Below are 15,908 nucleotides of genomic sequence, written 5' to 3'. Positions count from 1 at the left end.
TATGCCCAATCCATGTGATCCCCCCCCCCAACAGCAATTCCATCCTGAGAGGGAACAGCATTTCTTCCACCCCCATGAGAGCCTTCCACCCCCCCCCTGAAAAGTCCAGCTCTTACTTTGTACGAAAAAGTCACTTTTTTCGAGCGTTCCTTGTTGCAGAGTGAAAGCTCAAAGGGCAACTCAGGTGAATTGCGGAAGGGCAAACCAGGGCAATAGATTCTGCTGTTCTTTCTGCTTATTCTTATTTTTTTATTGCTTGCATTTATACTCCACCTCCCCACCCCCACCCCATGGTGTTCATGGTTCTCCCCATCTCATTTAATCCCCACAACAACCTTGCAAGGTAGGTTAGTGAGGCAGCGACTGGCCCAAGGTCACACCGAGTGAGCTTCATGGGCTGAGTAGGGATTTGAACCCTGGTCTTCCAGGTCCTAGTCTGGCACTCTAACCACGACACCACACTGGCTCTGTAGCTGCCCTGGGAACTGGATCTCCTGTATGCCACATTTCTTGCACCCCAATTGTATTGTAAGAGACGCAGCGCTGGAACCCTTCCTTCCCTATTCCCTCCCTGTAACTGAGGCAGGGGGTTGGACTACATGACCCCTGAAGGTCCTTTGCAATTCTACAGTTCTATGATTCTATGAATCCTGGATCTCCTTGTTCCTCAGATGTTCAATTATCCTTAAATTCAGATGGGCACCATCACTGATGTGAGCTTGCCACCACCTCTGCCTGAATTGCTGCATCCCTTTTTAATTCTCCTTTCTTTCTTTCTTTCTTTCTTTCTTTCTTTCTTTCTTTCTTTCTTCCTTCCTTCCTTCCTTCCTTCCTTCCTTCCTTCCTTCCTTCCTTCCTTCCTTCTTTCCTTCCTTCCTTCTTTCCTTCCTTCCTTCCTTCCTTCCTTCCTTCCTTCCTTCCTTCCTTCCTTCCTTCCGTATTCCTCCCTCCCTCCCTCCTTCAGTTGTCTCCTCCACTCTTGAATTCTGAATTGCAAGGGGCTCAAGACAAGGACATGTCTCCTTCACTTGTGTTTTCTCCTGTGTCCTTGGATGGTGCTATACAAACAAACACCAGCAACCATGAGGTTGCAACATCTTCACAGCTGCCTGTTCCACTTTTTGCAACTGAGGCTTCACTCAGATTTCCTTTTCTTGTAAACACAGCAAAGCCTCCGCTGGTGGATTTGACCACACCAGCTCTGCACAAACAAGGAGACTTATGGCCTTAATCAAAGGGTGTGGTAGCATTGAAAAGAAAAGGTCATACGAGATTTATTGATCCAGCAGTGGAGGAGGGTAGCAGCTGCGTCCTGGGGAGAAAGTAAGCAGACCGGCTCCTGCTTCTGTCACTGTCTGGGGGAAGCGAGAGGTAGCAGGAAGGCCATAGCCTAGCGGTTAGAGCATGGGTAGGCAAACTAAGACCCGGGGGCCAGATCTGGCCCAATCACCTTCTAAATCTGGCCTGCGGACGGTCTGGGAATCAGCGTATTTTTACATGAGTAGAATGTGTGCTTTTATTTAAAATGCATCTCTGGGTTATTTGTGGGGCCTGCCTGGTGTTTTTACATGAGTAGAACGTGTCCTTTTATTTAAAATGCATCTCTGGGTTATTTGTGGGACATAGAAATTTATTTACGGTATATATTTTTTCAAAATATAGTCCGGCCCCCACAAGGTCTGAGGGACAGTGGACCGGCCCCCTGCTGAAAAAGTTTGCTGACCCCTGGGTTAGAGCATCTGCTTTGCATTCAGAAGGTCCCAGGTTCAAAATGGTTTAAAATTCTGGAGGGTCACTGCTGGGAGATGTACAGAGCCAGTAGCCAAAGTAGTGCGTGCTGAAGACAACTCCCACTATCCCTGTCTGCAGGGCATGCTGGAGGGGTCTGATGGGGGTTGTAGTCCATAACATCTAGAAGGTGCCTCGTTGGCATGCTAAACTAGATGGGCCAATGGTCCTGACTCCGTAAAAGGCATAGCAATCTAGCTCAGTATTGTCTACACTGAATGGCAGCAGTCGCTCCAGGGTTTCAGGTGGGAGCTCTCGCAGCCCTACCTAGAGATACCATTGGGGATTAAACCTGGGACCTTCTGCATGCACAGCAGATGTTCTCCCACTGAGCTATAGCTTCTCTCTTAAAAATAAAGCACGATTCCAGTCCTCATGGTTCAGAATTATGGGCTGATTTGAATACGATACCAAAATCTGCCATATGCAGAGCCAGACTTTAGTCCATCTAGCTCAATATTGTTCACACTGGCTAGCAGTGACTCTCCAAGGTTTCAGACAGGGCTCTTTCCCTTTCTGGACTGGAGATATCATTGGGGACTGAACCTTATGGGGCTCCCCAATGGCTCAAGAGTGCCTCTCCCAACATGGACCCTGTGTTCTTCATCGGAGGCCCTTTGTGTGCTGAGGGTGGCAACATGAGAAAAAGCCTTTTCAGTAGTGGCCCCTCATTTATGGGATGCTCTCCATCCTGCCATGGAGGCATGCCTGGCAGCATCACTGGCTGTTTTTAGGTGCCAGGCAAAACCAGTCTTTTCACCCTGGCCTTTGGATCTTAATTTTAGGAACATATGAAACTGCCTTATACCAAACCAGACCATTGGGCCTTCAAGTTCAGCACTGTCTACACCAGGGGTTGTCAACCTGATCCCTACCACCCACTAGTGGGTTTCAGGATTCTAGGTGGGCGGTAGGGGGTTCTATGGCACAAGCTGAATCCTTCTTCCATAGAGCACTGGTGGGAGGTAAGGAAATTTTACCATCAAGAACCGCATTAGTGGGCGGTAGGTATACAAAGGTTGAATACCCCTGGTCTACACTGACTGGCAGCAGCTCTCCAGCATTTCAGACTGGGTTCCCTTCCAGCCCTACCTGGAGATGCTGGGGATTGAACCTGGGACCTTCTGCATGCAAAGCAGATGCTCTAACCACTAGGCTACGACCCTTCCCCAACTGAATTTTAGTGGTGTGGTCTGGAGGGTTGGGTTGGTATATATATATTTATTTGTGTATTTTAGGCAGTTTTATCCTGTCTTTATACTCATTTTTAAATGTTCATTTTTTTGTAAATCGCTTCAAGTTTCTTTTTTTGAAAAAAGCAACGCAACAACAGCCAGTGGTTTGCTTCACTAGGATGATAAAACCAGCCAAGTCTAGCACCGGGTGCATTAAATCCCCACTCACCCCACCCAAGCAACACAGTTAATCCACAATACTCCGGAGTGATAAAGTGGGATCATAAGGACTTTGCTGCATCCACAAAGAAAATTGTGAATCAGACTCCAGATGCTGCGATTGGGTCATATATCTCTCAGTGCAACTGGACTTACTGTCACATTTCATCCCCTGGTGGATGAGTCCATACAACAAGGATCCACAGTGGTCACAGAAGGTGGGGCTGGAGTACGTGTGGATTTTGAACTTGTGTTTGCTCCGTGGGTCCTGGAGAAAAGAGACAAGACAGTAGAAAGGAACAATTGGTTAAGTGCTGAGCTTTGCCTATAAATGCAAGTCACTGATGTGCATCAAGAGCATTATATATATGTGTGTCAGGACCCCACCCCCACCCATCTTCCCTCCCTCCACCCCTTCTTTTTTCTTCTTCTCCCCCTAATGTCTCAACAAATGAAACGGATTTGTAAAAATGTTACATGGAAAAAATATGAGAGACATTACACTTACTTCTGAAAAACAAGAAAATATTTAATAAAAAATAAAATAAAATATATGTGTGTCAGGGGCTGGACTGAGGAGGAATGGTGGGGGCCGCCCCACCCCTTTCCCTGAACCTTCCTGAGAACAGGAGGACAGTATAGATTTAGAACAGTGGTTTGCAGAAGGTCATGGTTCAGAGGCTGCAGAGGGGAGAAGCTGGGAAATATTGGAAGAGGAACAGCGGGAAGAAGAAGAAGCACCAGGGAGAGACAGCTGACAGACTCAGTGTCCTGGAAGGCATTCCTGGACCCCCCACCTCTCCCAGGACCAGGCGAACATTGAAAGTAGTAGAACATAAAGCTCAGAGGCAGAAAGCTCAGATTATCTGATGCAGGGGTAGTGTAGAATAGGAGAGATTTGGGGGGGGGTATTTGGATTAACGGTATTATCCCCCCTCTCTAAAAGCTCAACAACTTTGGCTTCACCCCCTGCCCCCCCTTCATTGGTAGATCACTTCCAGAATTTTTATAGTGGGAGTAGATTGCAGTCTCTTGGGAGTTGGACGTGCCTGATCTAGGGGATACTGCACTCCTTCGTCTCTCTGTGTGACTATTAAACAAATTACCATATTTTTCTGTGTATAAGACGCCCCTGTGTATAAGACGCCCCCTATTTTTGGGACTCAAAATTAAGAAAATGCACTTTGCACTATCCGTGTATAAGACAACCCCTTATTTCAAACTTCAAAAATTTAGGAAAAAATATAGTCTTATACACGAAAAAATACAGTACTTGGTGAGAACATTTATTGTTTCTCTGCTTCTTGGCTGCCACCGTGGGAAGGATCTGATTCCCCGAAGCCTGACAATATGCCCCTCGACCGTTTCCATCTGTGGAACCGGCACTGCTGAAAGTGCCACATAAAATCTGTTTTGCACCTACACTTTGGAACTCCCTGCCTGTTGACACCAGGCAGGTGCCTTCGCTGCCCACATTTTTGTTTAGACAAGACTGCCTAGATATTTAGATGACTGATACTTTTTCAGTCTATTGTTGGTTTTACTAATCATCTTACTGTGCTATTCTTTTGTAAACTGCTTTGAGGTTTCCTGCAGTCAAGTGGTATATACATTTTATGAAATAAATAAAGCCTAGTCTATCTTCCATAATGTGAGGCACATTTTTGCAGATGCCACAATTTTTTTCAGGAGCTTGGGGTTATTTTATTATCCCTCCACTCCCTCACAATCACCCTGCGAGGTAGGTTAAATTGATTACAGAGCAAAATGATCAAGGCCACCAAGAGATGCTTTAGCGGGGGATCTGAATTCAGAACCATGCCCAATATTTACTTCCCAACAAACAAGGAGGAACATCGCAGCCCATCAGCAACTTTGTCAGCACATCAAAGACAGCCCCAATGAATGAACGGTGCCAAATCAATGCACAGACATCTGCAATATATCCTCCGCCCCTTTTTGTTTTTTTACAAATGGGAAACTGAGGCTAAGAGGCAATATGGCATCCCACAGTTGCACAACACCAGGCAAGAGCTCCAGGCAATAAAACCCAAATCCAGACCTGGAGGAGATCTTCTAAAATGCCTTTTCATAGAATCATAGAACTATAGTGTTGGGAAGAATGCCAAGGCTGATCTAAACGGCCTCAATCCTGTATACCTGAAGGAGCATCTCCACCCCCATCATTCAGCCCGGACCCTGATGTCCAGTGCCGAGGGCCTTCTGGTGGCTCCCTCGCTGTGAGAAGTGAGGTTACAGGGAACCAGGCAGAGGGCCTTCTCGGTAGTGGCGCCTGCCCTGTGGAAAGCCCTCCCAGCAGATGTGAAGGCAATAAACAACTATTTTACTCTTAAAAGACAACTGAAGACAGCCCTGTTTAGGGAAGTTTTTAATGTCTGACACTGTATTGTTTTTAATATTCGGTTGGAAGCTGCCCAGAGTGGCTGGGGAAACCCAGCCAAATGGGAGGGGTATAAATAAATTATTATTATTATTGTTATTATTATTATTAGTCCAACCCCCGACAATGCAGGAATCACTGCTAGCACCGCCCACCCCCCATTGCTCTCCAAATGTGTCAGACCGCAACAGAGTTCTCATAACTACAATTTCCAGAGTTCCTTGCAAAGAGGGATGGATTATTAAACCACTCTGTGAACTGAAGCTCTGGGAGGGAACTAGGGGTCTCCTAACAAGCACCCTTTACAAACTACAGCTCCCAGAGTCCTTTGGGGGAAACCACAACTGTGTATAGTGGTATTTTAGTGCTTTAAATGTCTGGTGTGAAGCTGGGCTCCATTAACTCATTTTTCTACAGGATGGCACCCCATCAGCCCTGGCTGCTGTGGTCAGATGCTGCTGCGAATTGTGGTCCAAAACATCTGGAAGGCAACAGGCAGGTGACAGATGCCTCAGGCAATGGGCTTCCGTGTGTGTGTGTGTGTGTGTGTGTGTGTGCGTGTGTCCATTCAAATTCCCATCTAGCGGACCATTTGGCTGGCTGCCCAGCCAGGAAGCTCATATTGGAATAGCCGCTATCTCTCAACCAAACTGAACATACAAAGTTGTTTTGAGGATAAAATGCAGGGCAGGCAGGGGGAATTAGCAAACCTTGCAGACATCCCTGAGGCTCCTTGAAAGGAGGACAGGATACAAATTCAACAACAATCATAAAGACTTCATGAAAAAAGTGAGAACGGAGGAGGGAAGCAAGGCACCAATAATAATAATAATAATAATAATAATAATTTTTTATTTATACCCCGCCCTCCCTGGCTAGAGCTGGGCTCAGGGCGGCTAACACCAGTAAAATTACAATAAAAACTTCATAGGGGAGGGGGGGGGAAACAATTTAAAATACAGGTTAAAAATACAATTTAAAATGCAGCCTCATTTTAATAATAGCCCACAGATCAAAACCATAAAGGGAGGGAAACATAAGGGTCAGAGTGAGTCCAAACCAAAGGCTAGGCAGACCAGCTCTGTCTTGCAGGCCCTGCGGAAAGATGTCAAGACCTAAACTAAGAACAGAAGGACACAAGAAGATCAGGCCAATCACTCATCCTAGTCCAGCACCCTGTTCTCACATTGGCTACCCAAATGCCTGTGGGAAGCCTGCAAGCGGGACACGAGCACAGGAGCCCTCTCCCCTCCTGTGGTTTCCAGTAACTGGTATTCAGGAGCATTACTGCCTCTGATTGTGAAGGCAGAGCAGAGGCATCTTAGCTAGTAGCCCTCAATGGCCTTCTCTAATCCCCTTTTAAAGCCATCTGGGTTGGTAAGCAATGCTGCTCTTGTGGCAGTGAGTTCCGTAGTTTAACTCTGCACAGTGTGAATGAGGACTTATCTCTCCCAAATCTTCCAACATTCCGCTTCATTAGAGGTCCATGAGTTGAACGGAGTCCACTCTGCGGGGTCCTCCTTGCTTTTCAACCTCTTTCTTCTCCTGCATTAATCAGTGTAATGCGCTGTGCTCTCTCCCCGCTAACGAGCGACATTAGGGAGATGGGAACTAATGGAACTTCACTTAATTCAACCTGCTTAAGTGCAGCGTATCGGGCACAGGCAGCGATGAAAGTTAATTGCATCGAAAAACTCAGAGGCTTCACCCCAAAGCAAACCTCTTTCAGATTCATAAATGCTTGGAAGATGCTCCTTTTAACGACTGAGCTAGCAGCTGGGTAATGAGACGCCTGAGAAAATGGGGGTTAACAACAATTAACCTGTCTTCAGCAAACCTTCAGATACAAAAAGCGCATTCATTAAGTCAGAACATACTTAGAGAAATCTCCGCTTCTAAGGGAGATAGTATTCTTTTTTAAGGCAAGTGATGTGCTTATACTCGAACCTGAGTTTGGTGAAAAGGCCGTAGGTCAATACTTGGGGGAACCACTGATGTAGCCCTCCATAGCCTAGAATCAGATAATCATAGAAATATAGAGTTGGAAGGGACACAAAGAACCATCTAGTCCAACCCCCTGCAATGAAGGAATAGCAGAAAGAAAGGAGATTCTGAAGAAACCTTAGGAAGAACTTTCTGATGGCAAGAGGTGTTTGACAGTGGAATGGACTCCCTTTCAAGATGGCGGGCTCTCCTTCACTGGAGGTTTTCAAGCAGAGATTGAATGGCCACCTGCCAGAGATTCTCGAGCTGAGATTCCTGCATTGCAGGGGGTTGGACTAGATGACCCTTGGGGTCCCTTCCAATTCTACTATTCTATGACACCTCACAGAAGAAGCAAAAGGTCTGCAGCTACTGCTTCTGTGTACTGCTTCCCTGCATTTCCCACTGCCCAGGTAGGATTGGGAGGGGGCAGGTGTGGGGAGAGAACTTTCCCCCACCTGCCTCAGTAGAGGAAAGTACAGTGGTACCTTGGGTTACAGACGCTTCAGGTTACATACGCTTCAGGTTGCAGACTCCGCTAACCCAGAAATAATACCTCGGATTAAGAACTTTGCTTCAGGATGAGAACAGAAATCATGCGGCGGCAGCAGGAGGCCCCATTTGCTAAAGTGGTCTTCAGGTTAAGAACAGTTTCAGGTTAAGAACGGACCTCTGGAACGAATTAAGTACTTAACCTGAGGTACCACTGTAACAGGATGCAGGCAGGTGGACTCCCCTTGTTTTCTGAACCCAGTTTTGCTCAAAAGCAATCTGCTCCCCCTGTCTCTCTCTCGTGGTCTTCCCACCCCCCTCCCCTCCACAACAACTCCCTTGAGGCTGGCTGGCACTCGCTTGCATTTGGCCTGATTTGCCCTGATGCTTCCCATCACAGCTTTTCATGTCTGTTGCGACACTGAGTTATTTATCTCCTTGGCAGCAAGGGACAAGGGGAGGGGAAGGAGAGGCTCCTTAAGATGGCACACTACCCCTCGAGATTCCCATCTATGCAGCCTCTCAGTCAGCCTCCCCACTCAGCCTGGTGCTCTCCAGGGCTTTGGGGGGCTGCAGCTCCTCTCAGCCACAAACCAACGGCCCCAGGGCTGGCGGAAGGTGCGGTTCAAAACAGCTGGAGGGCACCGGGTTGGGAGAGGCTGATCTGGAGATGGACGGGCTCTTTCCCAAGAAAGCTGGCACATCCTGGTTGGGGTTTGATCTGAGAAGTGATGCTCCTTTGGGAGCAGCCCCAGAGCTTGCTTTCAAAGCCAGGTTCTGCCCTGAGTCTAGCAACCTCATCATAAAAGCAGAGCCAAGGAGATGGGCATTCCACCTCCACTTTTGGGATTGAGAGGCAGTGCTTCTCACTGGGGGAAAACCTGCAGTCTAGACCAGTGGCGTAGCGTGGGTTGTCAGCACCCGGAGCAAGGCAAGTAATTTGTGCCCCCTAACCCGTGGATTTGCACCCCCTAACCCTAACCCCCAGATGTTGCGCCCGGTGCGGCCGGCCCCCCCTGCACCCCCCACGCTACGCCACTGCTCTAGACAGGGGTGTAGGAAGGGGGGGTGGGGCGGACTGCCCCAGGTGCCCTCACTTAGGGGGGTGTCTTTGGCGTGGCACCCACCCGTGACTCCCAAGCCTACCCCGAGCTGTCGGGGTAAGCGGAGGAGCTGCGCCGCTTTGCTGGTGACATTCCCCCCTTCCCCCTTTGTTTTGACAGCTTGGGGGAGGCTTGGGAGTAGCGGACAGGTGGCACGCAGAATGTCCACCATGGGCAGCTCACTCTGCCCCCGGCTGCAGGGCACCCGAGCAGCTATCCCACACCTGGGAGGGCACCCTCCGTGCCACGCCTCCCTCAGGAGCGTGCCCACCCTGGGCAGTGCGGGCATATGCTCCGCCGCTGACTCTAGACCCGCTGTAGCAAACGGCAAGTGTGCACTGCAGGCATGGGGGTCGCCAAGGGACGGGCAGGGGGGCAGCTGCCTCCCCCCTAGATCAAGTTAAACAATACAAATACTTAACTAACTGACCCACCTGGTCAGTTCTGTCCCCCCCTAACAAAAGTCCTGCCCCCCCCCCTAACAAAAATCCTGGCTACGCCCATGACTCCAGGCACCCCATTAGCCCAGGAGGTACAGCAGCATATGCTGCTTCCATTCTCACAGCACATCCCCTTTAAGGTCCCCCAAGCCCTACAGTCAAGACATGTAGGAGTCTAAGCGATGGAGGTGGTTGGGCTCAGTCAGAAGGTAGCTGTCCTCTCCCAGGAGAGGGGTGGGGAAACTGTGGCTTGCAGGGCTAACTTCAGCCACTTGACTCCCACAGGAGACAAGCAGATGCCTGTGGGAAATCAGTAAGTAGGACCCGAGCACAGGAGCCCGCTCCCCTCCTGCAGTTTCCAGCAAGTGGCATTCAGAAGCATCGCTGCCTCTGACCACAGAGGCAAAGCATAGCTATCATGGCTAGTAGCTGTTGATAGCCTCATCCTCCATGAATTTGTATAATTCTCCTTTAATGTCACACAAATTGGTAGCTATCACTGCTTCTTATGGGAGCGAGTTTCCCAGTTTAACACTGCCTGAAGAAGGGTGTGTGTGTGTGTGTGTGTGTGTGTGTGTATAAACCTATTCTGAATCATTCAACATTCAGCGTCATTGGATGGCCGTGGGTTCTGGTGTTAAGACAGAGGGAGAAAAACTTTCCTCTTTCCACTTTCTCCATGCCACACATCACTTTTTAAACTTCTTTTGCCTCACTGTTCCGCTGTCTTTCAAATGATGCCCAGCATTCTGAGCTGCCACAGAGAAAGACAGGTAACTCAATTCATGTGCGATGGCTGTCTCAAATTAAGAAGCTCAATTCCACATGATTCTTTCTCTACTGGGGGTGGGGAGGGAGTGTGCGGAAGTGCTTTTAATATGATCATTCTTCCAAGGGACTATTTATGGAACGCATTTGCTATTTGAGAGTCCCTTGACTGACAGAGTGCCAACCGGAGACTGACAAGGGAGGCAGGAATAAAAAGGAAGTGTGCAAGACCCACGGGAGCAGCTGAGATGTGTGGGCCCACGTCCCCCAGCATATGACGAGGGGGGATGTGAATGCAAATGCAAATGTATGCAGATCTGCTCATTTGCATAAGGCATTCCGGGCACTGCATTATCATTTATTTGTTACATTTTTCTAGGGGCAACTTCCCAGATGGGTTCTGCACATCACTCATGGTGGGAGGCCGGTGTTTTCACACCTGAGGGCTGTATCCAGTGTTCTTTGTCTGCTCATGCAAGGACTGGACACAGCTAGGGATCATTAGCAGAGGAATGGAAAATAAAACTGCCGAAATCGTAATGCCATTATCATACCCTCCAACATTTCTCCGATGAAAATACGGACATCCTATTCTATATCAGGAAGCTTCTCCAGTGTTTGGTCTGACTGCACACATAGATGCTATTTATACATCTACATCTGTCACCCTGAGCCAGTTACAACCTCTCTGCTGAACCCACCTTGCAGGGTTGTTGTAAAGAAAAAAATGTGTGAGGGAAGGGATCGTGTACAAGACCTTCAATGGATAAATGGAAGGTAGAGGTGGCCATGAATCTAGATGGCTTTAAAAAAGGATTGCTAGAAAAATGCTACCTGTTCTGTTGATATAGTACAACTCATACAGCATGATACAAATATTCACACAGTTGTTCAAGAATAATTTTACACATTTATCAAATATGTAAAAAAGAAACAATTACTCGCAAAGTGCCATGAAAACTTCCAAACTACGTAAAATAAAGTGAATTTGCAATATCAGATTTTACTAGATTCTTACGAATTCTTGACTCTTTCGTTTTTTCTTGTTTTTTAAATACAGTGGTACCTCGGCTTACATACGCTTCAGGTTACATACGCTTCAGGTTACAGACTCCGCTAACCCAGAAATAGTACCTCGGGTTCAGAACTTTGCTTCAGGTTGGGAACAGAAATCGTGCTCTGGCGGTGCAGTGGCAGCGGGAGGCCCCATTAGCTAAAGTGGTGCTTCAGTTTAAGAACAGTTTCAGGTTAAGAACGGACCTCTGGAACAAATTAAGTACTTAACCCAAGGTACCACTGTAAGTTCAAAAAAATTCAAGAACGTTGTTCCTGGTAGCTGTGAGGTGCTGATAAACCAGTGTATGAAGTTCTATCCCCGTTTCGCCCTAGCTAAGCTATTCAGTCTTTTATGCTTAAGCCAAGAAATTGTCTCTTCAAAGATATTCAGCACTAGTAGACGCATCAATGGCACGAGACCACTGAAGAAGCCAAGAAAGCTGTGCTCAGGGAGTGTGCTATCCGCAAACCCCAACAAATCGGCCCCACCAGGGACGAAACAGCAGTCTCTCAACTGCATGGACTGCTAGGGCAAAACAGGCATAGAACGCTGGCACCCTGTCTTCTTAAAAGAGGAATGGGCAAATTCACAGAGAAGAGACAATATGGCTTGACAACCATATGTCAGGAGTGCTCTGATGGTGTTTCCTGCTTGGCAGGGGGTTGGACTCGATGGCCCTTGTGGTCTATTCCAACTCTATGATTCTGAGGGCTACCCATGGTTACTAGCCATGATGGTTATGCTCTGTCTCTACAGCTGGAGGCAGTGATGCCTCTCAATAACAGTCTGCAAACCACAGAAAGAGAGAGTTGCAGTTGTCCTCATGCCCTGCTGGTGGGTTTCCCACTGGGGCATCTGGTTGGTCACTCTAATAACAGAATGCTAGACTAGAAGGGCCATTGGCCTGATTCAGGAGGCACTTCCTATGTTCTCATAGGGAAGCTTATTTTTGCAGACCCTCCAAGTGTCCCTATTTTCCAGGGACAGTCCTGGATTCACAGAAGCCGTCCTGGTTCCTGAGCTGATTGCAGAATGTTCTGCTTTTTCTTAGGATGTCCCTGTTTTCACTGGAGAAACAATGGAGGGTATGGAGTTATGCGACCCCCGAGCCAAGGAGATAAGTAACTTTAGAACCTTTAGAAGACATCCAAAGGCAGCCCTGTATAGGGAATTTTTAAAAAATGTTTAATGTTTTATTATGTTTTTATATGTGTTGGAAGCCGCCCAGAGCAGCTGAGTCAACCCAGGCACATGGGTGGGGTAGAAATAGTAAAATGATGATGGCGATGATGAAATAAAAAAAGGTAAAGGGACCCCTGACCATTAGGTCCAGTCATGACCGACTCTGGGGTTGCGGCGCTCATCTCACTTTATTGGCCAAGGGAGCCGGGGTACAGCTTCTGGGTCATGTGGCCAGCATGACTAAGCCACTTCTGGCGAACCAGAGCAGCACACGGAAATGGCGTTTACCTTCCCACCGGAGCGGTACCTATTTATCTACTTGAACTTTGACATGCTTTCGCACTGCTAGGTTGGCAGGAGCAGGGACCGAGCAACGGGAACTCACCCCGTCGCGGGGATTCGAACTGTTGACCTTCTGTTTGGCAAGTCCTAGGCTCTGTGGTTTAACCCACAGCGCCACCTGCGTCCCGATGATGGAATAGGACGTCCCTATTTCCATTGCCGAAATGTTGGAAGGTATGTCACTGGTCAGGGGACTGGGCTGTGCCAACAGCAGAAAATGATTTAGAATTTGTAAAAACAATGAAAAACAATGCCAGGCTTATCCTCACTCCTGAAATAACCAAAGCCAATGTTAGGGGTCAGACACCTGGCATGAAAAGCGCTCCCTTAAAAATTCAGAGCGCTCAGAAGCAACGCCTGGAACAACGGACAGGCTCTATGGCCTCTAAGCCCCTGCTGGCTTCAGACAATATGTGCCTCCCATTCAGGCTTTCATAGCTGGCCTTGGCAAGCTGTGTTGGCAAGGAAAGCTCACAGCTGGTGACCAGCTTTATAGGGCCACTGCTCTAAAATGGGCAGTGTATGTTTGGGCACAAAATTAATCAAAGCTGCTTCTTGGAACCAGCAGCCACGAAACAGGCTCCCTCTGGTCTAGAAGGCACCCAGAAGCATGCGCCCACCAGCTCTGCATTCTGGAGCACATGTTGTGTGCCTACGGAAAACAGAGTTGCACCATCTGTTTGAGGCCTACTAGTAGCCATTGCGGCTGCATTGTTGAATATCAAAGCAGGAAGCCAATTAATGCAGAGCAATTCTTAATGGGATTAAAAACAAGACGTGCTGGTAACATTCACATTACAGCATGTCCCCGTCGCACGGAAAGCAGTAAAACAAAATATTATATCCCCTTTGGAAACAACAAACTGCCCACATGCCCATTTCGGAGCAACCCGCTTCCCATAATAATCCATCCTGCAACAAAAACAGAAAATGAAGTTGACAACATATTTAGCCCAAGAGAGAAACTGTCAGCAGTGGAAGCCACAGAAAATATTGCAGCTGAGCAGAGGAGTATTTCAAAAAGCCTGACATCAATTCTCTCCGCGACCAAAACAGACTCCTCCAAAACAGACTCCACCCAAAGCCTTTGCCACATAAATTAGATTTGCAGATTGTTCTGATTTCAGTAACCCTATCATTTTTAGAGAGTGCACAATTGTTATTTCAAGAGGTGAGAGATGGGGAGCAAGTTATTCTATTTGCATTTTGAATAGCAGCTCCCACTTCCCCAACCAATCCATGGCCAAAAACACAATTTATTTATTTTAAACCCTCTTGACTTTTGCAATGCAGTTTTCCAACCAAAAAATTAAAAGGGGCATCAAAAAGCATGTATGAGGGGGGAAAGGGTGCCCAAATTAAACTAGTAAAATATATCTTAACAAAAATAACACACAAGAATGCATTATAAGGAAATCCCCTGCAAAGATGTGCCTATTAAGATACATGCATACATAAATACATTGACATTTTCATGCATTTCAGTTTGTTAAAAAGTTTGCAAACTGATGCAGAAATAATTGTGAATTGTGAACTGAAGATTGGGAAAATGAGAAAGTGAGGGCAGCCAAAATTGGCAGATTCATCCATTCTGTTTAGGCGACTGCAATGCATGCTTCATGGGACAGCCTCATGAAAATGACCCAGAAGAAGAAGAAGAGGAGGAGGAGGAGGAGGAGGAGGAGGAGGAGGAGGAAGAGGAAGAGGAGGAGGAGGAGGAGGAAGAAGAAGAGGAGTTTGGATTTGATATCCTGCTTTATCACTACCTGAAGGAGTCTCAAAGCTGCTAACATTCTCCTTTCCCTTCCTCCCCCACAACAAACACTCTGTGAGGTGAGTGGGGCTGAGAGACTTCAGAGAAGTGTGACTAGCCCAAGGTCACCCAGCAGCTGCATGTGGAGGAGCGGAGATGCGAACCCGGTTCCCCAGATTACAAGTCTACTGCTCTTAACCACTACAGCACACTGGCTCTCACAGAAGCTTCTATTTGTCCAAAACAGGTGTCCAAAATGGCTAACCGGGACTGGGCATTTCGATCATGTCACTCCAGTACTTTTTCAGGTGCACTTATTGAGCCCAACTCAGGGGCAGGGGACTAAGGAACCCGTAAAATCACCTTTCCCCAACCAAATCATCACAGACCTTGAGATCCTTTTCAAGAGGCCCTGCTCCAGTTGCCATCCTTTTTCATGGACAAAAAGGCTATAGATGGCTACTAGCCATGATGGCTCAGCTCTGCCTCCATTGCTGGGGGCAGTGATGCTTGTGCCCGGGTCCTGCTTGTCGGTTTCCCTTTGGGGTATCTGGTCAGGCGCTGTGAGAACAGGATGCCAGACTAGATGGGACATTGGCCTGATCTAGCAGGCTTTTCTGATGTTCTCACTCTGCAGTTCAAGTGCTGACTGTGCTTTGAAGCTCAGCCTCTGACGTTCCTGTCCCACCCTCTGCCTAACGCAGGCTTCAGTGAATTAAAGCTTTTCCCAGAACAATGCCACAGCAACCATTGTACACACACACACACACACACACGTGTTCAAAATTCACTGGGCACATTTTGCACCTGGTTATTGGCCACTTGCAACCAAGTGAAGATACCTCTCCACCATTTGGAGCTGCATCCTTGGAACTTGACTGTTTTCACACACTAGCAATACTTCCTGTAGAATTCTATCCATTGCATTATATTTTTAAAAAACCACTTTTCATTGGTTTTTAAACAAATACAGTAGCAACAATAACCATTGAAGATCCAGCAATACATCTAATAGTGTTTGTTCTTTCCATTGACTTCAGACATATGCTCACACATTCAGTGTGGGTTTTTGTAAAATATATTGATTTTCCAATATCATTCTAATAACAGCCTCATTATAACAACACCAATTGTATCCAATTAATACAATTATTAATGCCAATTATCCAAATGTCGAATTATACAATTTAACTAAACTGGCCCCC

The 15,908-nt window shown here is 47.3% G+C and overlaps 1 protein-coding gene across 2 annotated transcripts in view; it reads right to left on the bottom strand.

The window, feature by feature from the left end:
* Positions 1-15,908, bottom strand: part of PRKCB (protein kinase C beta) — a 185,410-nt gene that overhangs the window by 88,458 nt on the left and 81,044 nt on the right. For both annotated transcript variants that reach the window (XM_083473978.1, XM_083473977.1), the window contains exon 4: positions 3,339-3,450. In XM_083473978.1, coding sequence (XP_083330104.1) covers positions 3,339-3,450 — 112 coding nt within the window. The remainder of the gene's footprint in view (positions 1-3,338; positions 3,451-15,908) is intronic.

The sequence above is a fragment of the Podarcis liolepis genome, assembly GCF_965112155.1.
Source record: "Podarcis liolepis genome assembly, chromosome: 14".
In the NCBI taxonomy this organism is placed as follows: domain Eukaryota; kingdom Metazoa; phylum Chordata; class Lepidosauria; order Squamata; family Lacertidae; genus Podarcis; species Podarcis liolepis.
Note: the sequence above shows the minus strand (reverse complement) of the source record. Positions and strands in the feature narration are given on the sequence as shown.